The sequence below is a fragment of the Macaca fascicularis genome, chromosome 20 (assembly GCF_037993035.2).
Source record: "Macaca fascicularis isolate 582-1 chromosome 20, T2T-MFA8v1.1".
NCBI lineage: Eukaryota > Metazoa > Chordata > Mammalia > Primates > Cercopithecidae > Macaca > Macaca fascicularis.
In genome coordinates, this window is record NC_088394.1 from 3,405,270 (window position 1) to 3,427,941 (window position 22,672).

A 22,672-nucleotide genomic window follows, 5' to 3' on the forward strand; every position below is an offset into this window, starting at 1 on the left:
CTTTCAGGGGCCCCCCACCCAGGTGCGTGAGGACACCTTCCGAGGGGTCTGTTTGTAAACATCTCGGCCTCCGTGAGCACTGAGCCGGGGCGAGGGCTCTGTGTGGTGAGTGAGGATCTCAGAGAAAGCCCTGGATGCTGTTGAGTGCAGATCACTGTGAGCTTCCCTCGCTGCTGGCTCGGCGCCTGTTGGCAGCTGCCCCTGCTGCAAGGTGCCCTCTCCACCCCTGGCAGAGAGCCCCTGACCCCCAGTCCTGGATGTCGGCCAGGGAGGACTTGGGCACAAGGAGGGCAGGCCCAGGCTGGTGGCCATCAGGGGTGTCCTTCAGAGGCTGAGCCCTAGGCCCCTGCCCTGCCCACGAGGGCATCCCAGGGAGAGGATCTGGGTGAGGTTTTCATGTGTGTTTTCCTAGAGGTCTTGCAGTTTTGAGGACAGAGGTCCAGGGCACAGTGGCCTCACCTTGGAGTACACAGAGCCAGGCTGTCTCCATACGGAGAGACTTAAAACTCACCTAGACCTGGGATGGTGGCTGGTCAGGGTTAGGCTGTAGGCGGCAAGACGTGGCCACACCGTCAGGGGTTTCCCGAGATGCTGCAGGCTCAGGTCTGTTGGGGAGAGGCCTGGGTCACCTGGTGCCTCTGAAGCCGCCTGATGTGACCGGGCCTTGGTGGACCTGCAGGAACTGTCGGCTTCTCACGGAGGACTCACCGTGCTCTGCTCTCTTTAGGATGAAACAGGTGCCTATTTAATCGACAGAGACCCCACCTATTTTGGGCCCGTGCTGAACTACCTGAGACATGGCAAACTGGTGATTAACAAAGACCTCGCGGAGGAAGGTAAGCCGACTTTTGAGCATAGGTGCCTTAGCTTTGGGGGCAAGGGCCTGACAAAGGTGCCACGGGCTCCACTTAAGACGCAGATGCGGCCGGGTGCGGTGGCTCAAACCTGTAATCCCAGCACTTTGGGAGGCCGAGACGGGTGGATCACGAGGTCAGGAGATCGAGACCATCCTGGATAACACGGTGAAACCCCGTCTCTACTAAGAAATACAAAAAACTAGCCGGGCGAGGTGGCGGGCGCCTGTAGTCCCAGCTACTTGGGAGGCTGAGGCCGGAGAATGGCGTGAACCCGGGAGGCGGAGCTTGCAGTGAGCTGAGATACGGCCACTGCACTCCAGCCTGGGCTACAGAGCGAGACTCCGTCTCAAAAAAAAAAAAAAAAAAGACGCAGATGCCTGCAGCCTGGGCCCCCAGGGAGGAGCAGGCCCTGTACTCTGAAGCTGGGGCCTACGTTCTGGTGCTGAGGCCACGGGCAGCGGCGCAGCTGCCGGACAGGGAGGTCTGGGGACCCTGTGGCTGTGGGGTCCTCCCCGGCTGCAGCTCCTTGGAGGGCTCCCTCTGTGCAGGCTCCAGCTGGCGACACAAGGGGGCGAGGGGCTCCTCCCTGCTGTGACTGAGGTGGTCTGAGCAGGTGTGTGAGGCACATGCCCGGTGATGCCCACGGTGTGGCTCAGGGCCCTGGTTCCCTGGCCTGCTCTCCCTCAGGGACAGCCCAAGGGTGGTATCTCTGTGCCATCACCTGGACTGTGCCTGCTGCTGCCAGCTGCCGTGTTCCATTCTGAGTGGTGGTGGTGCAGGGACGGCACCCACACGCGTGGGCCCAGGCTGGCCTGCCTGTGTGCTGTAGTGCTGGCTTGGCTCAGAACAGCCCGAGGCCTTGCCATGAAGACTGAGGGTTCCTGGGCACCTGCGTGCAGGCGTGGCCCTGCTCCCCGGCGTCCGTGTCTGTGCATCGGTCTGTACTGGGCAGCGTCTCACTCCGTTTTTGCTCTGGGTCTCTGGGCCTCGGCATCTGCCTGCCTCCTCCGAGTTCACGCGGGGCGCAGGGTGACGGGAGCTGTGGCCCAGCCCTGCCCCCGCTCTGAGACTGTGTGACGGGAGCTGTGGCCCAGCCCTGCTCCCGCTCTGAGACTGTGACCCATGCTGCCCACTCCTGTCTCTTTGGCAGGCAATGTCTTTCATATGCGCTCTCTCTGGTCGCCTGGGCAGCCCCTTGTGTTCTGCCATGGAGCCGTTTGAGTCCAGGCTTCACTTTATCTCAGTCTGCCCCTAGTGGGATTGGCTCAGAAACAGGCTCTAGACACAAACCGCCTGGGCTCGCTGGCCCGCCTCTAACCCGCCTCCGACGCGGCCACTCGCCCTCGGTGCTGGACAAGGGGGCTGTGCGGGACCCGTGCAGGGCTGGGAAGCCTGTGACTCTGAGGCTCTCGTCTCTATCCTGCGTGGCCCTGTGCTATGTAGGTGGCGGGATGTTGTCCTGAGCTGCCATGTCCCATGTGTGGGTTCCTCTGGAGACCACCCATGAGGAAGCCGAGGCTTGACCTGTGGAATCTGCTCTTAAGGCTCTTAAGGGAGGTGTGCAGTCCCTAAATGCGGCACATTACGGATGGCAGTCTTTAGGAAGAGCTGGAAGTGACCCTCTCAGCCAGCCACAGTCTTCCCTTTGAATGGGGTAAACTGAGGTGCCAGGTGACTGAGACATATGCACAAGGCTGCAGGCCTGAGCCCCACACAGCACCCCACCCAGTGGCGTGGCCGTGAGGAGGTTCCCAGCAGGAAGAGTTTGCCTCCAGGCTTGGAGGGAAAATACCAGCTCCAAACCCTAACATGCCAGAGCCTCGGCACAGACGTGCACTGAGCTGTATGTAACCAGCACTCCGTACCTGGCGAGTCACTGGAAGTCACTCGAGGTTGCCTGGGGTGCCTGGGGTGACGTGTGCAGGTGTTTAGTCCACACATCAGCCCCCTCGCCAGGGCCCCTCTGCCCGTAATTCCAGGTGCCCAGCTGGGCTGATGTGTCCTCAGGAAGCCTGTTAGGATGGGGCTTGAGCAGCTCCTGCTGGGCCATGCCATGGGTCCTCATGTAAAATCTACAAAGAAACGCTAGCTCTTAAGTGGTGGCCACACGCACTTTGAAAGCCGGGTACGTCGCGCCCCCACCTGTGGGAGGGACTGCATCGCAGGATGCTGAGCAGCTCATCCTCCCCTCCCCCGCTGGGTGCCAGCCCTACCCCTGCCCCAGCTGTGACAACTAAAACTGTCCAGACAGGGCCAAGTGTTCCCAGGGGAGCAGAATCACTCCAGTTGGGAAGCTCTGACCTAAAGCAGTCTCTGGCCATGCTAAGAACTCAGTATCCGGCCGGCCGCCTTGTCTCACGCCTGTAATCCCAGCACTTTGGGAAGCCGAGATGGGAGGATCACCTGAGCCCAGGAGTTCAAGACGAGACTGGGCAACACAGCAAGAACCCATCTCTATTTTAAAGAATAACTGAATAATAATAAAAAGAGAACTCAGTATCTGCTGGTTGAAAAAGTTAAAAGAACAAAACCGAAAAAGCCTGGAGGCGGCCAGGATGCTGAGTGAGTGCTCAGAACCCTTCCACCCACCCACCACGTTTGTGCCATGGCCCCACCTCCCACAGTTTTTCCTGAAGCTGTCAAGCTCAGACATCCAGAACTGCCGTAACCAGAATCATTCATTCTCTCAGAGTGGCTCACTTCACTCCAGGAAGGTGGCCCCTTGTAACCTGGCGGAGCAGGAGAGCGGCAGCGTGGGACTCCTGTGGTCCTGTCAACTCACGAGGGCACCAGCAGCCGAAGCTGACTCCAGCCCTCAGCAGCACTTGACTGGCCCGAGGCAGGAGGAACCCCAGCCCCACCCTGATTCCACACAACTGCTCCCTAGACTTGAAACTCCAGACTCTGATGCTGCCTCTCAGCCTGCCATCTACCTCCCAGCCACCCTAGACAGCACCTCAGACTTCTCACCAACCCTTGTCGTCAGCTCCCTGGACATCCTCCCCCCACACTGCCAGTGGCTCCCTGGCTGGCGCTTCTCCACTCTCCCCTCCCGTGACCCGCACCGGCCCTGCAGTCTCTCTCAAAGACCCTCATGCCTGCTGGATGCCGCCACCCTCCCACACCGGCACCCTCCAGGGCCTCCCTGCGCTCTGCGGGACCCTGTCCCACTGCAGCTGGTGTGTGGCCGAGCAACCCTAAGGCCAGGGTCCCTGCCCTCCACCCCGACAGGGGGTAGCACCAAGGAAGCCTGGGCTCCGTGCACATGAGAGCCACGCTTTCCTCACTGAATAGTTTTTCCTAAAGAAAGAATTAGGCTGGGCATGGTGGCTCACGCCTGTAATTCCAGTACTTTGGAAGGCCGAGGCGGGCAGATCATAAGGTCAAGAGACTGAGACCATCCTGGCCCACAAGGTGAAACCCCATCTCTACCAAAACTACAAAAATTAGCTGGACGTGATGGCGGGCGCCTGTAGCTACTTGGGAGGCCGAGGCAGGAGAATCGCTTGAACCCGGGAGGCGGAGGTTGCAGCGAGCCGAGATGATGCCACTGCACTCCAGCCTGGAGACAGAGCGAGACTCCGTCTCAAAAAACAAAAAACAAAAACAAACAAACACAAAAACGATTATATCTGCAACCAGAAAGCATCAGCAAACCCAGGAAGCTTAGAATACAACATTAACGTATCACGTGTGTGTACGCCACGAAAAATACGCTTTGAAATGCGAAATGCTGATTTCTTTCAAAGTATGCTTAGCTACTTAAAGGCCACCAAATTCACCCTCTCGAATATTAATTTCTATGTTAAAGAAAAGGGAAGTACGGCTTAGATGAAAGTGGTTTTTACCTCTTACAGGCGGACTTCTCCGTGAGCAGCTCTGGAGAAACGTACTGCGCTGTTCCCACGAATGAGTTGGCCCTGGCTGCAGAGGAGAGAGAAGGTCACGCTCGGACTCACGATCTGTGACAATCCAGGGCTGCGAGGTGGGTGTCGCACATGGCGGACCATGCACCCCCAGGAGCCAGACTTGTCCAGGCCACACCGGGGCTGGCTCACGGCTCACCTGCTCAAAGACGCCTGCCTGACATCTGGACACTGGCACCCTCCACCCTGGCGCTCCCACCCGACACGCGCCTGGAGAGCGAGCTGCACACAAACGTCCAGTGCATTCTGCCGGTGGCACCCGCTCAACGGAGGGCATGAGGACACGGTCCTGGCTGGCTCACTGCAGGACCTGGGGTATCCAAACGTGCCCAGGTACACAAACAGTTGCAGGCCAGAAACAACCTCCTTTCCATCACAAACAGCTTGGGAGCTGAGGCGCTACAAAGGGAACAAGACTCAGGCCTCCAGCCCAAGGGCCTTCCTCTACAGAGGGGCTGTGACAGAGCAGAGCCACAGCACGAGCTGGCCCGGGGCCACCACGCAGCTGCTGTCCACACCGGCCCTGCCTGGGCCGGTTCTGAGTTGTCCCTTCCACCTGCCCTCCTCTGGCCAGGCTGAGAGAACCTCACAGCCTCTGCTGCGGGGACCCGTTCCCTTCAGTGAATGACTTTTTTGCGGACTTCACGACTGCCCAGGTGCGGGGGCTCACGCCTGCAGTCCCACTGCTTTGGGAGGCCAAGGCAGGAGGACTGCTCTAGGTCAGGAGCTTGAGACCAGCCTGAACAACATAGTGAGACTCCGTGTCTAGAAAGAATTTCAGGAATTAGCCAGGCATGGTGGTGCACCTCTAGTCTCAGCTACTTGGGAGGCTGAGAAAGGAGGATCGCTTGAGCCCAGGAAGCTGAGGGTGCGGTCAGCCACAATTGCGCCACTGTACTCTAGCCTAGGCAATAGAGCCAGACTCTGTCTCAAAAAATAAACAAAAAACAAAGACTTCATGGCTGCATGTGCATCCTGCCAGGACCCTCAGTGATCCTGCCAAGAACACCAAGGACATCCGCAAACACGCACTCGCCCCCCGCTGGCCTAGAGGAAAGCAAACCAAACCAAGAGCCAAAAACAAACGAAGCCATTCAGCCCTGCAATGAATCAAAGAAATGCAAATTAGAACACGACAGCCTATCACATTGGCAAAGGGGAAAAAGAATAAAAATACATAGCGCTGGCAGGGATCTGAGGGGACAGACGCCGCGCTACGGGTGGGGCTGTAAAATGGCATCGCTTCTGGGGGCAATTTTCCAATGAGCGTCACAAGTCACAAAGATGTTTGCCTCCCTGACCCTGCAGTTCCCTCTCCATGCCGGATCTGTCCTTCAGGGTCCGGTGTGGCACGGCGACGAGGGCTGCGTCTGCCGGCAGGACGGGACGCCACTCGCTCCATCTACCTATTCAGTGTTTCTGTTCTTTACTATCATTGAGCGTTGCTTTTGTGACTTGTATTTTTTTAAATGCCATCATTAAAAAGTCTAAAAATGTGTCTTTCTCCTATGGAGAGATGTATATAATGCATAATTAAATGATTGAGGTTGTCGTGCAGCACACAGAGCCATATGTGTTTTTAAACAGCAAGGCTGTGCACAGAGCAAGTCTGTGCACCAACACCCGCCCCATCTCTCAGACGAGTGCTACATAGCGAGCTCCACGCTGGTAGGGCCCTCGATGCTGCTACCGCTGCTGCTGTTCTCACCTTCCCGCAGCCGGACTCTGGGCTCGGATCTCCCGGAATCCTCCCTGCCCTCTCCACCCTCAGGAGCTACACCCTCAACTCCTCCTCGCTCCCCAAGGGTCTTCCCACCCTCTCTTCTTTCCTTAGGGCTTGCCCACCCTCACCCTGCCACACCTTCCTAAAGGTGGGACTCCGAGCCTCTGGGCATACGCAAAGTCACCGCCTTGGAAAAGGACATCTGTTCTTAGTTAATCTAGAGACAAACAGCGCCGCTAGAGTGTGGAGAAGATGGCTACCCTTGGAATAATGTTCCAAATCCATAAAATACACAGGACTATAGGAGAAAGCAATTATAATTCAATACACGTATCAAATTATTGCAGTGATGGATCTGTGATGTAGTAATATGTGACCGGCATGACACAGCAGCCGGTCACGCCACAGTAACCTGGCAGCGGTGCTCGGCACAAGTGGCATGGCGTCACTACCGTGATGTGACCCCTGCAGCATGACATGAGAATACCTGTGACTTCTGATGACAGACATTTGTTGCTGATGTTCATAATGGAAGGAAATGGTACGCTTTGCTGAAAGGTTCGTGAAAATTAGGAATTTCCTCCTATCCAGCCTCACGGATCCCCTGACTTCTATCTGTGACATCCGAGCTGAGAGCCCCAGATAGAGCATAAGGAAACCTCAGAAACCACCTAGTTACTTCTCCCGGGAGGCTCAGAGACTGGCCAAAGCTCACGCCTCTCCAGCTGCTGGAAACTCAGGCCCAGAGACCTGCACTGGCCGCTGCTGCCCCCGCATGCCACGGGACTACCGACAGTGAGGTCTCGGCTGGGTTGTTGTCTCCACCCTCATCAAAGAAACTCCATGGACCACCCATAGTCCCCCAGATCTGCCAGTCATACTTGGAGGGGGCGCTGGGGAGGGAAGACCTGAAGAAGGGATCCTGAGCTCACGAAACACCCACACTCTCTTCAAAGCCAAGGGTGCCGGCTACCATCTTGTCCACAAACCCACAAAGAAGCACAGAAGAACGCTCCACAAAATGGGACTACCCTTTGGACGAAACACCAGCAAACCAAATGCGGCAACATCTGAAAAGGACTAGGCACCATGACCAAGAGGATGTATGACACAGTGCAAGACTGGTTCAAAATACAAAAAGCAATGCGTTGCATCTCATTAGAATAAAGCACTAAGGAAAACACAGGACCACCTCGATAGATACAGAAAATGCAGTTAACAAAAATTCCCCACCTCTATAGGACAAAAATACGGAATAGCCGAGGCACAGAAGGGAGGGCCCAGAGTCTGACAGAGGGCACGCACGGCCTAAGGCCAACATCGTGCTCGACGGTCAAACACTCCACGCTCTCCCTACGACCAGGGCGCTCTGTTCACCATGACCAGTCAACACCGTACTAGAGGTCTCAGCCAGGGCAGTTAGGGAAGAAGATAAAAGGCAGCCAGGTTGAAAGGGAAGAAGTAAAACTAGCTCGAACCACAGATGACAGGATCCTGTGTGCACAAAGTCCTGGGGACTCCACTGAGAAGCTATGACAACTAAGGAGAGCTCAGCAGGGTGCAGGGCAGGAAAAAGCAACTGCATTTCCACACAATTTCCAGGAGCAATCCAAAAATAAAATTCACAATCCCAGCTCTCTGGGAGGCCGAGGCAGGCGGATCACCTGCAGTCAGGAGTTCAAGACCATCTTATCCATAAGCGTGGTGAAACCCCGTTTCTACTAAAAATACAAAAACGTAGCTGGTCATGGTGGTGTGCGCCTGTAATCCCAGCTACTCGGGAGGCTGAGGCAGGAGAATCACTTGAATCCGGGAGGCAGACGTTGTGGTGAGCTGAGATCGTGCCACTGCACTCCAGCCTGGGCGACAAGAGCGAAACTCTGTCTCAAAAAAAAGAAAGAAAAGAAAAGAAAAAAAGAAGGCCAGGCGCGGTGGCTCACGCCTGTAATCCCAGCACTTTGGGAGGCCGAGGAGGGCGGATCACAAGGTCAGGAGATTGAGATCATCCTGGCTAACGTGGTGAAACCCCATCTCTACTAAAAATACAAAAAAATTAGCCGGGTGTCGTAGCGGGCACCTGTAGTCCCAGCTACTCAGGAGGCTGAGGCAGGAGAATGGCATGAACCTGGGAGGCGGAGCTCGCAGTGAGGCGAGATTGCATCACTGCATTCCAGCCTGGGCGAGAGAGCGAGACTCCATCTCAAAAAAAAAAAAAAAAAGGAAAAAAAGGAAAGAAAATTCACAACTCTATTTTTTTTTTTTTACTGAGACAAAATCTCACTCTGTTGCCCAGGCTGGAGTGCAGTGGTGTGATGTCAGCTTACTGCAACCTCCGCATCCCAGGTTCAAGTGATCCTCCAGCCTCAACTGGTCTCCAACTGACCTCAGGTGATCCACCCACCCGGGCCTCCCAAAGTGCTGGGATTACAGGTGTGAGCCACCATGCCCAGCCAATAACTCTGTTTAGAGTAACATTAAAAATAAATAAGAATAAATGTAACAAAAGAAGCATAAAGCTTATACTCTGAAAACTACAAAGTGTTTTTGAAAGAAAGATCTAAATAAACAGAAAGACATCCCACGTTGATGGCTCAGAAGACTTAACATGGGTTAACAATGGTAACGCCTTGTAAGCTCATCTCCAGACTCAATCCCTTCTCAGATCCCAGCAGGCTTTCACCTCAGGCAGTGTTTTCAACGCCCATTTGCATGGCAGCATGCATAAGTACCTCATCCCTCCTTAGGGCTGGAGACTCATCCACTCATTTGATGACGTGCATCGTTTCCACCTTCTGGCTACTGTAAATAATGCTATGGGCATTCTAGCACCTGTTTTTGTCTGAATGTGTGTTTTCATTTCTTTTGGGTTCACACCTAGGAGTGGAATTGCAGGGTCATATGGTAATTCTGTTTCCTTTTGAGGAGCTGCCAGCCTGTTTTCCAAAGTAGCTGTACTATCTGACATTCCCACCCATGGCATATGTGGGTTCCAATCCCCCCAATCCTTGATAACATTTGTTATATCTGTCTTCTGATCACAGCCATCCTAGTGGGTGTGAAGTAGTATCACCCTGTGGTTTTGTTTTACATTTTCCTAATGACTAATGATATTGAGTAACTTTGCATGTGCTTATGGGCCATTCGTATATCTCTTCTTTGGAAAAATGTCTAGTCATACCCTTTGTTCCGTGCTTTATTTTTTTTTCCTCCCTCTGAGTTCTTTACATTTCTGGATACAAGTCCCTTATCAGACAGATGATTAGCAGAGTGTGTCTCCTATTTGGTGGGTCTTTTCACTTTCGTGATATCCCTTGAAGCACAAAAGTGCTTCAACTTGATATAGCTGGGCGCGGTGGCTCACGCCTGTAATCCCAGCACTTTAGGAGGCTGAGGCGGGTGGATCATGAGGTCAGGAGATCGAGACCATCCTGGCTAACACGGTGAAACCCTGTCTCTACTAAAAATAAAAAAAATTCGACTGGCGTGGTCGGGGCCGCCCGTAGTCCCAACTACTCCGAAGCCTGAGGCAGGAGAAGGGTGAACCCGGGAGGCAGAGCTTGCAGTGAGCCGAGATTGAGTCACTGCACTCCAGCATGGGGGACAGAGCAAGACTCCATCTCAAAAAAAAAACTTGACATAAATCTAACTCATCCTTTTCTTTGGTTGCTTATGCCTTTGGCAGTGTATCTAAGAAAACATTGCCTAACCCAATTATCACATTTAATCCTATACTTTCCTCTAAGAGTGTCACAGTTATTGCCCTTACATTCAGACCTCTAATGCATTCAGAGTGAACGTTTTTTTTGAGATGGAGTCTCACTCCACCGCCCAGGCTGGAACGCAGTAGTGCGATCTCGCCTCACTGCAACCTCCGTCTCCCAGGTGCAAGTGAGTCTCCTGCCTCAGACCCTACTCCAAGTAGCTGGGATTAATTACAGGCGCACATCACCATGCCTGGCTAACTTTTGTATTTTTAGTAGAGATGGGCAGCTGGTCGCGAACTCCTGACCTCAAGTCATCTGCCTGCTTCTGCTTCCCAAAGTGCTGAGATTACAGGTGTGAGCCATCATGCCCAGCCTGGAGTTAACTTTTTTTTTTTTTTGGTGACTGGGGTAGATGGGAGGCTGGGGGACAGAGTTTTGCTCTGTTGCCCAGGCTGCAGCACAGTGTTGTGATCTCGGCTCACTGCAACCTCTGCCTCCCAAGTTCAAGCAATTCTCCTTCCTCATCACCCTCCCAAGTAGCTGGGATTATTGGAGTCCGCTACCACACCTGGGTTTTTTTTTTTTTTTTTTTGAGATAGAGTTTCTCTCTTGTTGCCCAGGCTGGAGTGCAATAGTGTGGATCTCAGCTCACTGCAACCTCCGCCTCCCAGGTTCAAGTGATTCTCCTGACTCAGCTTCCTGAGTAGCTCGGATTATGCATGCACACCACACCTAGCTGTTTCACCACGTTGGTCAGGTGGGTCTCGAACTCCTGATCTCAGGTGATCCGCCTGCCTCGGCCTTCCAAAGTGCTGGGATTACAGGCGTGAGCCACCGCGCCCAGCCGTAAATTTTGTATTTTTAGTAGAGACAGGGTTTCATCATGTTGGCCAGGCTGGTCTCAAATTCCTGACCTCAGGTGATCCACTCGCCTCAGCTTCCCAAAGTGCTGAGATTACAGGTGTGAGCCATCGCGCCCAGCCCTGGAGTGAGCTTTTGTGTATGGTGTGAGGAAGGGTAGTAACTTTTTTATGAACTAATCGTCATTGGAAGATAACAGTGAATCAATTTGTGGTTTTCAAAACTGGCATGAAAGGGGGAAAGAAGCATTTATCCTACTTTTCCTTTACAAATGATACCACGAGTTAACCCAAAAGTTGCTGGGGAGAAGTTTCTCTTTAATGAATTCCATCTCATGAATATATCAGGCTATAACCTTTCTGCACTCTCTGCACTGAGTTAATGAATTTAGGCCAACGATGGCCACAAATGCTGCTGCTGTCACAGAGAGATGCCTAATAAACAACATCCAACACCAGTCTCTGAACAGGGAGGGGAGAATCAACTCTGAATGTGATATAGTGGCCAGGAGGAGGACCATGTTCAACAACGCCACACAGATGCAAATGAACTGGAAATATAACTGCACACTTTGAGATATTAAGCAATGACTGTTAATTTTTATGTATAAAACAGTATGGTACTGCGGTTATGCTTTTAAAAAGACTTGTATTTCAGCGATACATACTGGAATTTTTTATATTTTATTTCTTTGAGATGGAGTCTCACTCTGTCGCCCAGGCTGGAGTGCAGTGGCCGGATCTCAGCTCACTGCAAGCTCCGCCTCCCGGGTTCACGCCATTCTCCTGCCTCAGCCTCCCGAGTAGCTGGGACTACAGGCGCCCGCCACCTCGCCCGGCTAGTTTTTTGTATTTTTTAGTAGAGATGGGATTTCACCGTGTTAGCCAGGATGGTCTCGATCTCCTGATCTCGTGATCTACCCGTCTCGGCCTCCCAAAGTGCTGGGATTACAGGCTTGAGCCACCGCGCCCGGCCTACATACTGGAATTTTTACAGGGAAAACCAATTGAGCATGCTGGGCATCAGGTCACTAGTACTGAGTGAATTTTTCACAACAAGCAGTAATTCTGTTTTAAAAAAATAAACACATTCCCCAGCCCCATGCATCACAGCCAATCCTAAATGAATGCCAATCTGGAAAAGACCAAAATAAACCATCTGAAGATGGGAAGAGCTGCTCTTGGTGATGGGAGAATGGGGACACTCTCTTTCATTGTGCAAATTCCACTTTCCGTCACACAGGAAAATCCATTTTGAAGGCAGCTCCTCTCTGTGCCGGGGACGGGTGATCCAGCCTAAGCTAGAAAGGTGGCAAGCTCAAGGCCGCTGTGGCCCTCAGGAGAGCGTCTAGAGTCCACAGCATAGTGGGAAGCACAATGGCAGCTAGTCTGAGGGTCTGGACAATGGCCGTGCACAGATGGGGACAGAGGAGTGACTAAAGCCTACAGCATCCACCCTCTCCAGCCAGCCCCGCCCACACCTGCTGGCCTTCCTCTCCTTCCTGTTTGGTGAGTGGCGCCTCTACACCTGGCTGCATACCAGAAAGGCCTGCACAGGTCAGAACACAAACCCCACTCCAAGTCTGAAGCTCCGAGGACACCCCGAGCTCCTCAAGGTCCTTGCAAAGAGAGCACAGGCCAGAGACACCCCAGGTGGGAAGCTTCCTCTCAGTGAGCCGCCCTCACCAGGATGCATTCACAGGCTCCTGTACAAGGAGAGGAGGCAGAAGTCCTCTCTGCCAGGAGGTCCTCCTCAATCTCCCAAGCCCACACTACTGCCCTGCTCCATCTCCCACCACCTCCCCCTGCAGATATGGGGCCACCCCACCCCACAGGGACGATGAGAAAACCTGCCTCCCTCTAGGAGGAGGGCGTGGCACAGCTGCTGCACAGGTAAGGAACCTGGGTATGCCTTGCTCCCATCAACACTTTTATTCTGGATTGGAAGATGTTTTGGGGAAGCCATCTCTGCACAAAAGAAGCCAACGCAGGAAGCAATTCCAAGATACTGAACTACCTCAAACAGAAAATAAGTTACCAAAATTAATCCTCCACATAAATTATAGTTTTTTCCTTTTCCTCAAACAACAGGAAAAGAACTACCACATCTTCTATACACACAAACAACTGGCCCTGGTTTACAATGATGTAAAGATTTTTAGCCTCCTGCTACCAAAAAGCAAAGGTTTACTTCACGATTTCTTCTCTTTTTCCAGAGACAGGCTCTTGTTCTGTTGCCCAGGCTGCAGTGCAGTGGCAGGATCATGGCTCACTACAGCCTCAATATCCCAGGCTCAGGTGATCCTCCCACGTCAGCCTCCTGAGTAGCTGGGACTACAGGCACGCACTACCACGCCCAGTTAATTTTTGTTTTTTATCTTATGTAGAGACACATAAGATCGCTTCATAATTTTGCTGTGTTCCCCAAGCTGGTCTCAAACTCCTGGGCGCAAATGATCGACCTGCCTCGGCCTCCCCAAGTGTTGGGATTACAGGCGTGAGCCACTGGGCCCAGGCTATTTCACTATTTCATCAGCGCACTTAAATGCCTATTTTTTTTAAGTGGCGACAGGGCATCAAGACTATCCCTGTGCCAAATACCAGATTCGAAAGAATATCTACCCACATAACAAACCTGCACATGGATCCTCTGAATCTAAAATAAACGTTGAAATTATGAATAAATAAAGCCTTGGAATAAGGGAGGAGGGAAAAAAGAAAGAAAATCCACATGAAGGGAAAACTGCCCAGAGCAGAGCCCAGGGAGATGGTTCCTGAGGCTGACCGCGGGCACAGCCCAGAGAGTGGTTCCCGGGGCTGACTGTGGGCAGAGCCAGCCTGCAGCTCTCCTGCCCCCACGGAATGTTGTGGGCTCATCTCTCGGCAGGAAGTCAGCACAAGGACAGCAAGACACTGACAGATCCTAAGAAAGCTTGCGAGACAGAAGTTCCTGTTTGGTCCAACTTTGTCACAGACAACACTGAGGGATATGAGGTTACACTGTGTACACAGAAATAGGATTACCAGTCAGTAAAACGGTTACTATTTAACAGGAATGAGTCAAACAGATCAAGGTTTCAGAGCTTGTCTGAAACGCCAGGAAGACTTCCTGGCTTTGCGCAGCTTTGGGCGGGAGGTGCGCATTCCTGCCTGCCACTGGACGGGGAGGGGAACAGGTGGGCTACAAAAGGCTGCGGAGGGCAGCAGAACTAAGCCACCTTAGAAAACAAGAGGCTCTGGCTTGATGGCTGGTTTCCATCTTAACCCCAAAAGGGTGATGTGTTTTATTTACGTATTTATTTATTTATGAGACGGAGTCTCACTCTGTTGCCCAGGCTGGAGTGCAGTGGTGCGATCGTGGCTCACCGCGACCTCTGCCTCCCGGGTTCAAGCGAGTATCCTGCCTCAGCCTCCTGAGTAGCTAAGACTACAGGCACGCAACACCACGTCCGGCTAATTTTTTATATTTTTAGTAGAGACGGGGTTTCACCGTGTTAGCCAGGATGGTCACGATCTCCTGACCTCGTGATCCACCCGCTGTGGACTCCCAAAGTGCTGGGATTACAGGCTTTTTTTATTTTTTATTTATTACTACTATTTTTTAACACAGTTGATCACTCTGTTACCCAGGCTGGAGTGCAGTGGGATCATCCTAGTTCACTACACCATCAATCTCCCATTTCAGCCTCTCGAGTAGCTGGGACTACAGGTGTATGCCATCACACCAGGATGATTTTTGTTTTTTTTGTAGATATGGAGTCTCACCATGTTGCCCAGTGGCTGGTCTCAAATTCCTGGCCTCAAACGATCCCCCTGCCTCAGCCTCCCAAAGACCTAGGATTACAGGTGTTGAGTCCCCATGCACAGCCAGGGTGATGTTTGAGGATTCTCAGAGAAGTTCCCAAATCCAAGACAGCGTCTTAGGGCCTCCATGACTGTGCAGAGATGAAAGCACCAACTGACAGAATCTTAACCAGAGCCCTGAGTGAAAACACAGGGCTGGAAACACCCAGAAGGGAAAGATACGGCCCAGTGGAGGAAACGAGCCACTACCTCAAGGTGCCAAGAGAGGCCCCACAGGCACCAGCTGGGTACCTCCCAGCACACAGAGTACAGGGCCAATTCCTAAGAAACAGAAACGCCGAGCTGAGTCCGGAGTGCCTGCCTTGCTAAAGGGCCTGCTCTCCCCCCAGCTGTGCTCTCCTCCAGCTACTGGGGGCCAGCTCGCCGTCTGTGGAGATGAGGCCAGAACCACCACCGCTCCGTGATCACGGTTCCCCTTTTCCACACGAGAGCAGCTACAACACGGTCACTTCTATCTGAATCTTTCTTCCACCAACAAACCTGCACTCACGTCCCTCCAAACCGGTCTCCAGCACCTTTGACCCCCCCAGAGCTCTCTAGGGAGGCCTTTCTCTGACGGGCACCCCCAGCCCAGGCAGGGGCTCATGCACCACTTGGAGGCCCTTGGACCCAGCCTCTTGACCCAGACAGACCCCAGCAATCACCCGAGGTTCATCTTCAAGATCACTTATAATGCACACAACAGCCTTCAGCTTCCCCAAACCTCACCCCAAGGCTTTATCTTCTCTCTACCCAGCACTCCGAAGCAGCCTTCAGAATTTCAACTGTCAGGCCGGGCGTGGTGGCTCAAGCCTGTAATCCCAGCACTTTGGGAGGCCGAGACGGGCGGATCACGAGGTCAGGAGATCGAGACCATCCTGGCTAACATGGTGAAACCCCGTCTCTACTAAAAAATACAAAATACTAGCCGGGCGACGTGGCGGGCGCCTGTAGTCCCAGCTACTCGGGAGGCTGAGGCAGGAGAATGGCGTAAACCCGGGAGGCGGAGCTTGTGGTGAGCTGAGATCCGGCCCGTACACTCCAGCCTGGGCGACAGAGCGAGACTCCGTCTCAAAAAAAAAAAAAAAAAAAGAATTTCAACTGTCTTTCTTTACACCTCCAGAGTTTATGACTTTTACCCAATAAGCACCTGAAGAAGGGCATCGAGACGCCCCAGCTGGCTCAGACAACCTAGGCCACTTCTCTGGCCCAAGTGGACTTTCAGCAACATCTCCGATGGAGCTGCCACAACAGGGTCCAAGGCTAGAAACTACCCTTGGGAACAGGACCGGGGCTTCGTGATGACAAACATGCACGTGGCCAGCAGGGAGACAGACGGACAGGTAACGGAGCGAGGGCACTGAGGTACAGGGATGTGCGCCCCCAGATCCTACCTGCGATACAGCCAGGAGGAGCCAGGAGCTGACCACATGGCTCCCAGTCCCGCACACGGGTGACTGGGTACGAATGTGGCTCCCCGCATTGTCCAGAAGACGAGTAGGGAGGATGAACCAGAGCAGACGCTGAGGAGAACCAGTACCCTCCCCCTCTACACCAGCACACACTGCCTGGGGCCCCCGCAGGAAGACCTGCTGGCAAGGCAGGGTCTTGCCCAGAGAAAGTTCAAGATCGGTTTGAGGACAGCCAAGGTGTCCCCACCTCTGTCGTTAATGAAGATGACACAATGCAACACACTCCTCAGAAGTCGCTCTCCATCTTAAGCACGCAGCCAGGCTCTGCTAGAAATAAAACTCACACACCTTGTTTGCTCTCTGGGGATAAGACCTTTGCTGTTCCAAAATCTGTGATCTGGATGTGCATATCTTCATTTAACAAAATGTTTTCCGGTTTAAGGTCCCTGTAAAAGTAGATTTTCACATTTGAGAAGAAATACGTGAAACAGCAACATTATTACGTACTCTAAATTTTGCTGAAAACAAAATGAACGAATGAATGCTTATGATCCTTACAGGCTGACAACCAGGGGATACGGGCCGAAAGCTCACAAGCAACAAGTTTTCACTGTACACAGTAGGGATTTACCGCCTCACATCTCCATGCCATTCTAATTAGCTTTTTAATGAAGTATAATCTATCATTTTTAACACACAAGATGACAGCTGTGCACACTTCTGAGATGACTTTATCAGAAAGTCATGGAAAATCAGACCAGAAAGAAGTACACACAGAAGGTACCACAGAAAAAGATAAAACGCATCAGTCAAGATGGTGAAAAGAATCATTAGCTTGCCGGGAAAGACACGAAATCATTTGATGTGGCATTTGCAGGACGGCTTCTCCATGTCAGGGCTCCATGGACGTGTGGCCTTGCCTTGGCGCTCCCGCTGTGGCACCGGCAGGCATCTCAGTCACACCCATCCAGGGAGCACTCCAACCAGGCTGACCTCAAGGGCGGGGACCATCTGGGCATCAGCTGTGGCCTGTGAGCCAAATGGTCACTGGCCCTAATCATTAAACTGACATCCTGTAAACCCCACCCAGCCACCCCCAAGGTTACCTGTGAATGATGCCCTTGCCGTGCAAGTACTCTAAAGCAGACACAATCTCAGCCGTGTAAAATCGAGTACAGGTCTCATCAAATGAACCGATTTTGCGAATATATTTAAGTAGTTCTCCATTTTTGGCATAACTAAGGCCGAAATCTGAATAGTGTGCAGTTAAGGAAGTGTAAAAATCTTTTGTTTTGTTTTGGAACAGGTTTACTCTGCTGCCCAGGCTGGAGTGCAGGGGCACAGTCATAGCTCACCGCAGCCTCAACCTCCCTGGCTCAAGGGATCCTCCCTCCTTAACCAACCCAAGTGGCTGGGAATATAGGTAGGCGCTACCACGCCTGGCTAATGTATTTATTTTGTAAAAGTCATTTCTTGAAAACTAGCCTTGGGCCGGGCGCGGTGGCTCAAGCCTGTAATCCCAGCACTTTGGGAGGCCGAGGCGGGTGGATCACGAGGTCAGGAGATCGAGACCATCCTGGCTAACATGGTGAAACCCCGTCTCTACTTAAAAAAAAAAAAAATACAAAAAATTAGCCGGGCGAGCTGGCGGGCGCCTGTAGTCCCAGCTACTCGGAGGCTGAGGCAGGAGAATGGCGTAAACCCGGGAGGTGGAGCTTGGGTGACACAGCGAGACTCCATCTCAAAAAAAAAAAAAAAAACAAATTTCTAAAAAAAGAAAACTAGCCTTAAAAGACTGATCAGAATTGGTTTTAATTAAATGCAAACTGAAAGTACCTGTGGCCCAAGAAAGTCATGTCCCTGGATCTGACGGGCACCCCAGGCCCCAGCTCCAAGATGAGGCACCAGCACTGATGAGGGGTTTCTCATCAAGAACACCATTACACTGTCTCAAGGAAACGGGAACAGAGCCTCTCAGCCCCGACTGCCCCTCTGGCCCCTGGCGGTGTCTGTGGCTTCAGTGAAAGCGGACCGCTGGAGACAGGGCCTACAGACCCTGACTAAAAAGCACACATAACTCACGTGCAGGCTTCAATGCACAAAGATCCTGGGGGCCGGGGGAGCGGGGGGCGGAGAGCGCGGCAGCCCCTGCCCTGAGACAGGGCATCCATGCGTGGCACCGCCCCTTCCTTGCAGGCTCCTTCCATGGATAAAGTGACACATTATGTTTTGGTTTTTCTTTTTTTTTTTTTTGAGACGGAGTCTCGCTCTGTCGCCCAAGCTGGAGTGCAGTGGCCGGATCTCAGCTCACTGCAAGCTCCGCCTCCCGGGTTTACGCCATTCTCCTGCCTCAGCCTCCCGAGTAGCTGGGAGTACAGGCGCCCGCCACCTCGCCCGGCTAGTTTTTTTGTATTTTTAGTAGAGACGGGGTTTCACCATGTTAGCCAGGATGGTCTCGATCTCCTGACCTTGTGATCCGCCCATCTCGGCCTCCCAAAGTGCTGGGATTACAGGCTTGAGCCACCGCGCCCGGCCATGTTTTGGGTTTTTTTTAAGATGCAGTCTCACTCTATCACCAGGCTGGAGTGCACTGGTGCTACCTCGGCTCACTGCAACCTCCGCCTCCCAGATTCAAGCGATTCTTCTGCCTCAGCCTCCCGAGTAGCAGGGACTACAAGCACGTGCCACTATGCCCAGTTAATTTTTCTATTTTTACTAGAGACGGGGTTTCACCATGTTAGCCAGGATAGTCTCCATCTCTTAACCTTGTGATCTGCCCGCCTCGGCCTCCCAAAGTGCTGGGATTACAGGCGTGAGCCACCGCGCCTGGCCAAGTGACACACTTTGTAAGACAAAAGCCATTTCATGAACTTCTACACTCATTAAGTGTGTCTGGGAGGGCCCCCTCCTCGGGGCACCACTGCTCTGTGATGGCCCCATCTGTAGCCTCCTTTTCCAAGAGGACTTAAGGCTGCCAACAAATGCACCCCATATACAGATTCCCCTGGAGCGGCAAACGTCTATCCCCATTACCGGAAACCTCCAGATACTTCACACTTACTTGCAGCCCAGGACACGGGGACCCAAGTCCTTGCTTGCCCTGAGCAGTGGCTCTCGAGGCCAGGAAGTAGGGCTCGTGCTCACAGCCAGGCTGGCCTGCCGGCTCAGTTCTGGCTTCTGTTTGCCAGGGTACCATCATCTCCCACCAAGGATGAACCTGAAGCTTCAGGGCAATGAGGAGAACCCCAGAAGGGAAGGGACTTGCAACCAAGGCTGCCCAAAGTGGCCCCTGTATAGGCCCATCTCTAAATACAACCCACACCGAGGATGCCTGGTGGGGCCTAAGTCCCTGGGTCTCGTTCCTTTCAGCGGTGAGTGAACCTTAACAACCTCCCGGGGCTTTGGAATTTGACTTAATGACAAAGGGCAACATGGACCACTGGACAAAGATCTGGAGTTCCCACTACCTGCACTGCTATGGCCAATCCCAAGTGGAAATCAGTCAGCAAAATTCGCTCTCCTCTGGACTCTGAGCCCCTGGGCGGACAGGATGGGAGAGGTCAAGCGTGTGCAATTCTGTTGCAGCCTCACAACCAACAAGCAGCCGTGTTCTGAGGGCTCTGCGGGAAGCCCAGAGGGACCCCCGTGGCTCAAACGGGGGCAGAGACATGCAGGGCCCGGGGGCACCCAAGAGGGGCTGGGGCAGCTGTGAAGGTGAGAGAACATACCGTGAAGAAGTCACTGAGGGCGGGGGACAGAGGCAGGAACAGGGATGACACTGGAGGACAGCAGGCCTGTCTGGAGGCCAGCATTCTCTAAAACCTTCCACAAACCAACAGCAAAGCCCGCCCCGGGCCACGTGCCTGGCAGCTGTTCAGCCACTGCCCTGCTCCTCTCTAGGCAAAATCCCAGGGAAGCACCTTGCATCGTCTCCATTTCCTCACCTCTTACTCTTCCTTGAACGGTCCCCCCGAGAAACTGCCTACCCACCATCAACAACTGGCACAGGGCAGATGCACGGGTCAGGCTGTGTGCACCTGACCGCTTCAAAGCCCCTGCGTGGGCAGCCAGCACCCTCCATCAGAAACCGTTTGATCCCGTGGCCTCTGGGTCTCAGGATCAAAGGAGCAACACCCCGTCACAATCTCCTCTCCTCGGTGGGCCCCTCCTCATGTTCACCCCCTGCACTGGGGGAACCCAGGCTCCACCCACAGAGGAGCCATCCTCTGGGCAGCCTGCCAGCTCGCTGTGAAAGTCCTCATGGCCCTGACTCCTCCTGGAGCTCTGCTGGCAGCACCTAAGTGTCCACCCAGACCTGAACAGTGGCACCCGTGGATGCATGACATGCCAGCCCAGTACCCTTCCCGGTCTCTCCCAGCTCAGCAGCAGACACCGCTGTGCACTAGGCTTGAGGGCCAACTCCCCGGAGCTGCCCCTGACTCCATTCTCTTGACCAGTCTGTTCAAAACACCTCGACCACTGCCCCTGCCCCTGCTCTCCTGCCTGTTCTCCCGCCTGGCCTGGGAGCAGCCAGAGCAAACCCCACATTCCCCGCCACAAAGAGAAGGAAGTCCAGAGTCAGTGCCAGGCTGCCAGGGCTCAGGGGCCCAGCCCATCACAGCCTTTCATGCCCCCCCCCCACTCCTGCCCAGGAGTTTAAAGAGCCCCACACTGCCGCCAGCCCTAAGACTCTTGGCAGCACATCTTGCTGCCGGGAAGCCTCTGACACGGACAGTCTGTGCAAATCCAGCTCCTCCACCAACATCGAAGCTTCTCGAGGGCAGAGACGTCCCCCGGCATACCAGCACATCCCCATCACCCATCAACCTGCACTTGGCAAGCGCCTCCCAACAAAGAGAGCACACACACTCTGCCGGCAGCCGAAGGAGCTGCAGGATGGTGCGAAGAGTGGGAGCAGGCCAGAGCAAAGCTCTAACACAGAAGAGCCGGGTGCTCGGGAGAGACGGGGAGGACAGGTGGGAGGACTCAGGCCCCTCTCCAGGCAGGATGGGAAGGCCACGACACTTGGGCCAGCTTGGAGGGTGGCAGGGGAGGAAAAGAGCAGATGCAGACTGCACCTGCTGGAGGCGAGGACAATGTGGCCAGCCCAGCCACTGGCAGGCCCACGGGTGAGCTGGATGGGGAAGAGGTGGGGCCCACCCCAACTTCCACCGGGCCTTGCCTCCCAGATTCCTGAGCCAAGGTTTAAAAACACAAAAGATGGCGCTCTAGGGGAGCAAGGGACACCGACCAAGCAAGCCGCAGCAGAGGGGACTGTGCTGGAGCCGCATCAACGGCTTCTCTGGGAGGTAACGTCCTGTGGAGACTCACAGCCACACCCTGGCGCTGCCTCGGCTGCCTCCCTGAATGTCAGTGGCCTGAGGGACCCCACTCGGCAGGGAGCGGGGGCTGCTTGTGGGAACACACAGGGTCTGATTCCGAGAGAGGGGTGACTGGTGTGGCTTCAGACGGCACCAACCACGCAAAGGATACACAGCTTCTCGTCGTCCTGAAACGTGAAGTAAAGCTTAACAAAGAAGGGGTGATCCAGGCGCGACATGACATCCCGCTCTCTGGTTACATACGGGACTTTGTTCTCTTTTATGATATGTCGCTTCTCCAGAATTTTAACTTCAGGTGAGAGAGAAGTGAGTTACTATCAGAAACAACAAAAAACACTAAAGACGTGACTCACAAAGGTAACTGGTCAAATTAAAGTCTTTCAAACATTGTACATACAAGCCCGGTGGTCTCTAAAGCCAACAGTGTCCTGTACCCTTGAAATCAGCACAGAAACCCGGGCCCTGCCACCCCGGCCCTGCCACCCCGGCTGCCCTGCACGGAGTCGCTGGCCCTGCTCCCAGACGCACAGCTCCCTGCAGCCCATACTCACTCGCATATTCTCTGGAGGTTGCCAGTTCTCGAGCCAGGACAACCTGGTTTGGAAAGAAAAGGAGAAAAAGAGAAAAAGAAACACAATGTAATAACCAGGACACTGGGTCTGACAAGTCCCTCCCTCTGCGCCACACACACGCTTCCTGTCCCCACTGAAGGTTTGAACCTACAGTGAAATATTTTGGGTCTTGTACTGACAAATAGAGCTAAAAGCCAATGCTCGTGTTAATGTGTTCTAATGGCTAACGGAAAACGTATCCATCTCTCCATTGTTTTCGGCGCAACCCAAGTATAAATTCAGGAGCCTCTTCGACTGCCACGCCCTTCGCGAAGAGTAGGAAGACAGTGGTACCACCACAAGTGGTAGGGCGCCGGGGCTTCTTTGAAAAAAATACGTCCTTCTAGTATACATTCATTGAAAAGCTGCCCTGAATTGTCATTTTTTGAAATAA

At 53.5% G+C, this 22,672-nt stretch overlaps 1 protein-coding gene, 1 long non-coding RNA gene and 1 pseudogene across 2 annotated transcripts in view; 2 read left to right on the top strand and 1 right to left on the bottom strand.

The window, feature by feature from the left end:
• LOC123570453 (uncharacterized) overlaps positions 1 to 22,672 on the top strand; it is a 67,848-nt gene that overhangs the window by 12,594 nt on the left and 32,582 nt on the right. Inside the window, exon 3 of the mRNA XM_065537674.1 lies at positions 728 to 836. Within this exon, the coding sequence (XP_065393746.1) occupies positions 728 to 836 (109 nt within the window). The remainder of the gene's footprint in view (positions 1 to 727; positions 837 to 22,672) is intronic.
• LOC123570452 (3-phosphoinositide-dependent protein kinase 1-like) overlaps positions 1 to 22,672 on the bottom strand; it is a 63,776-nt pseudogene that overhangs the window by 9,020 nt on the left and 32,084 nt on the right.
• Positions 17,630 to 22,057, top strand: LOC141409359 (uncharacterized). Its single transcript, XR_012429631.1, has 2 exons — positions 17,630 to 17,748; positions 18,905 to 22,057. It is a non-coding gene; the product is annotated as an uncharacterized lncRNA (long non-coding RNA).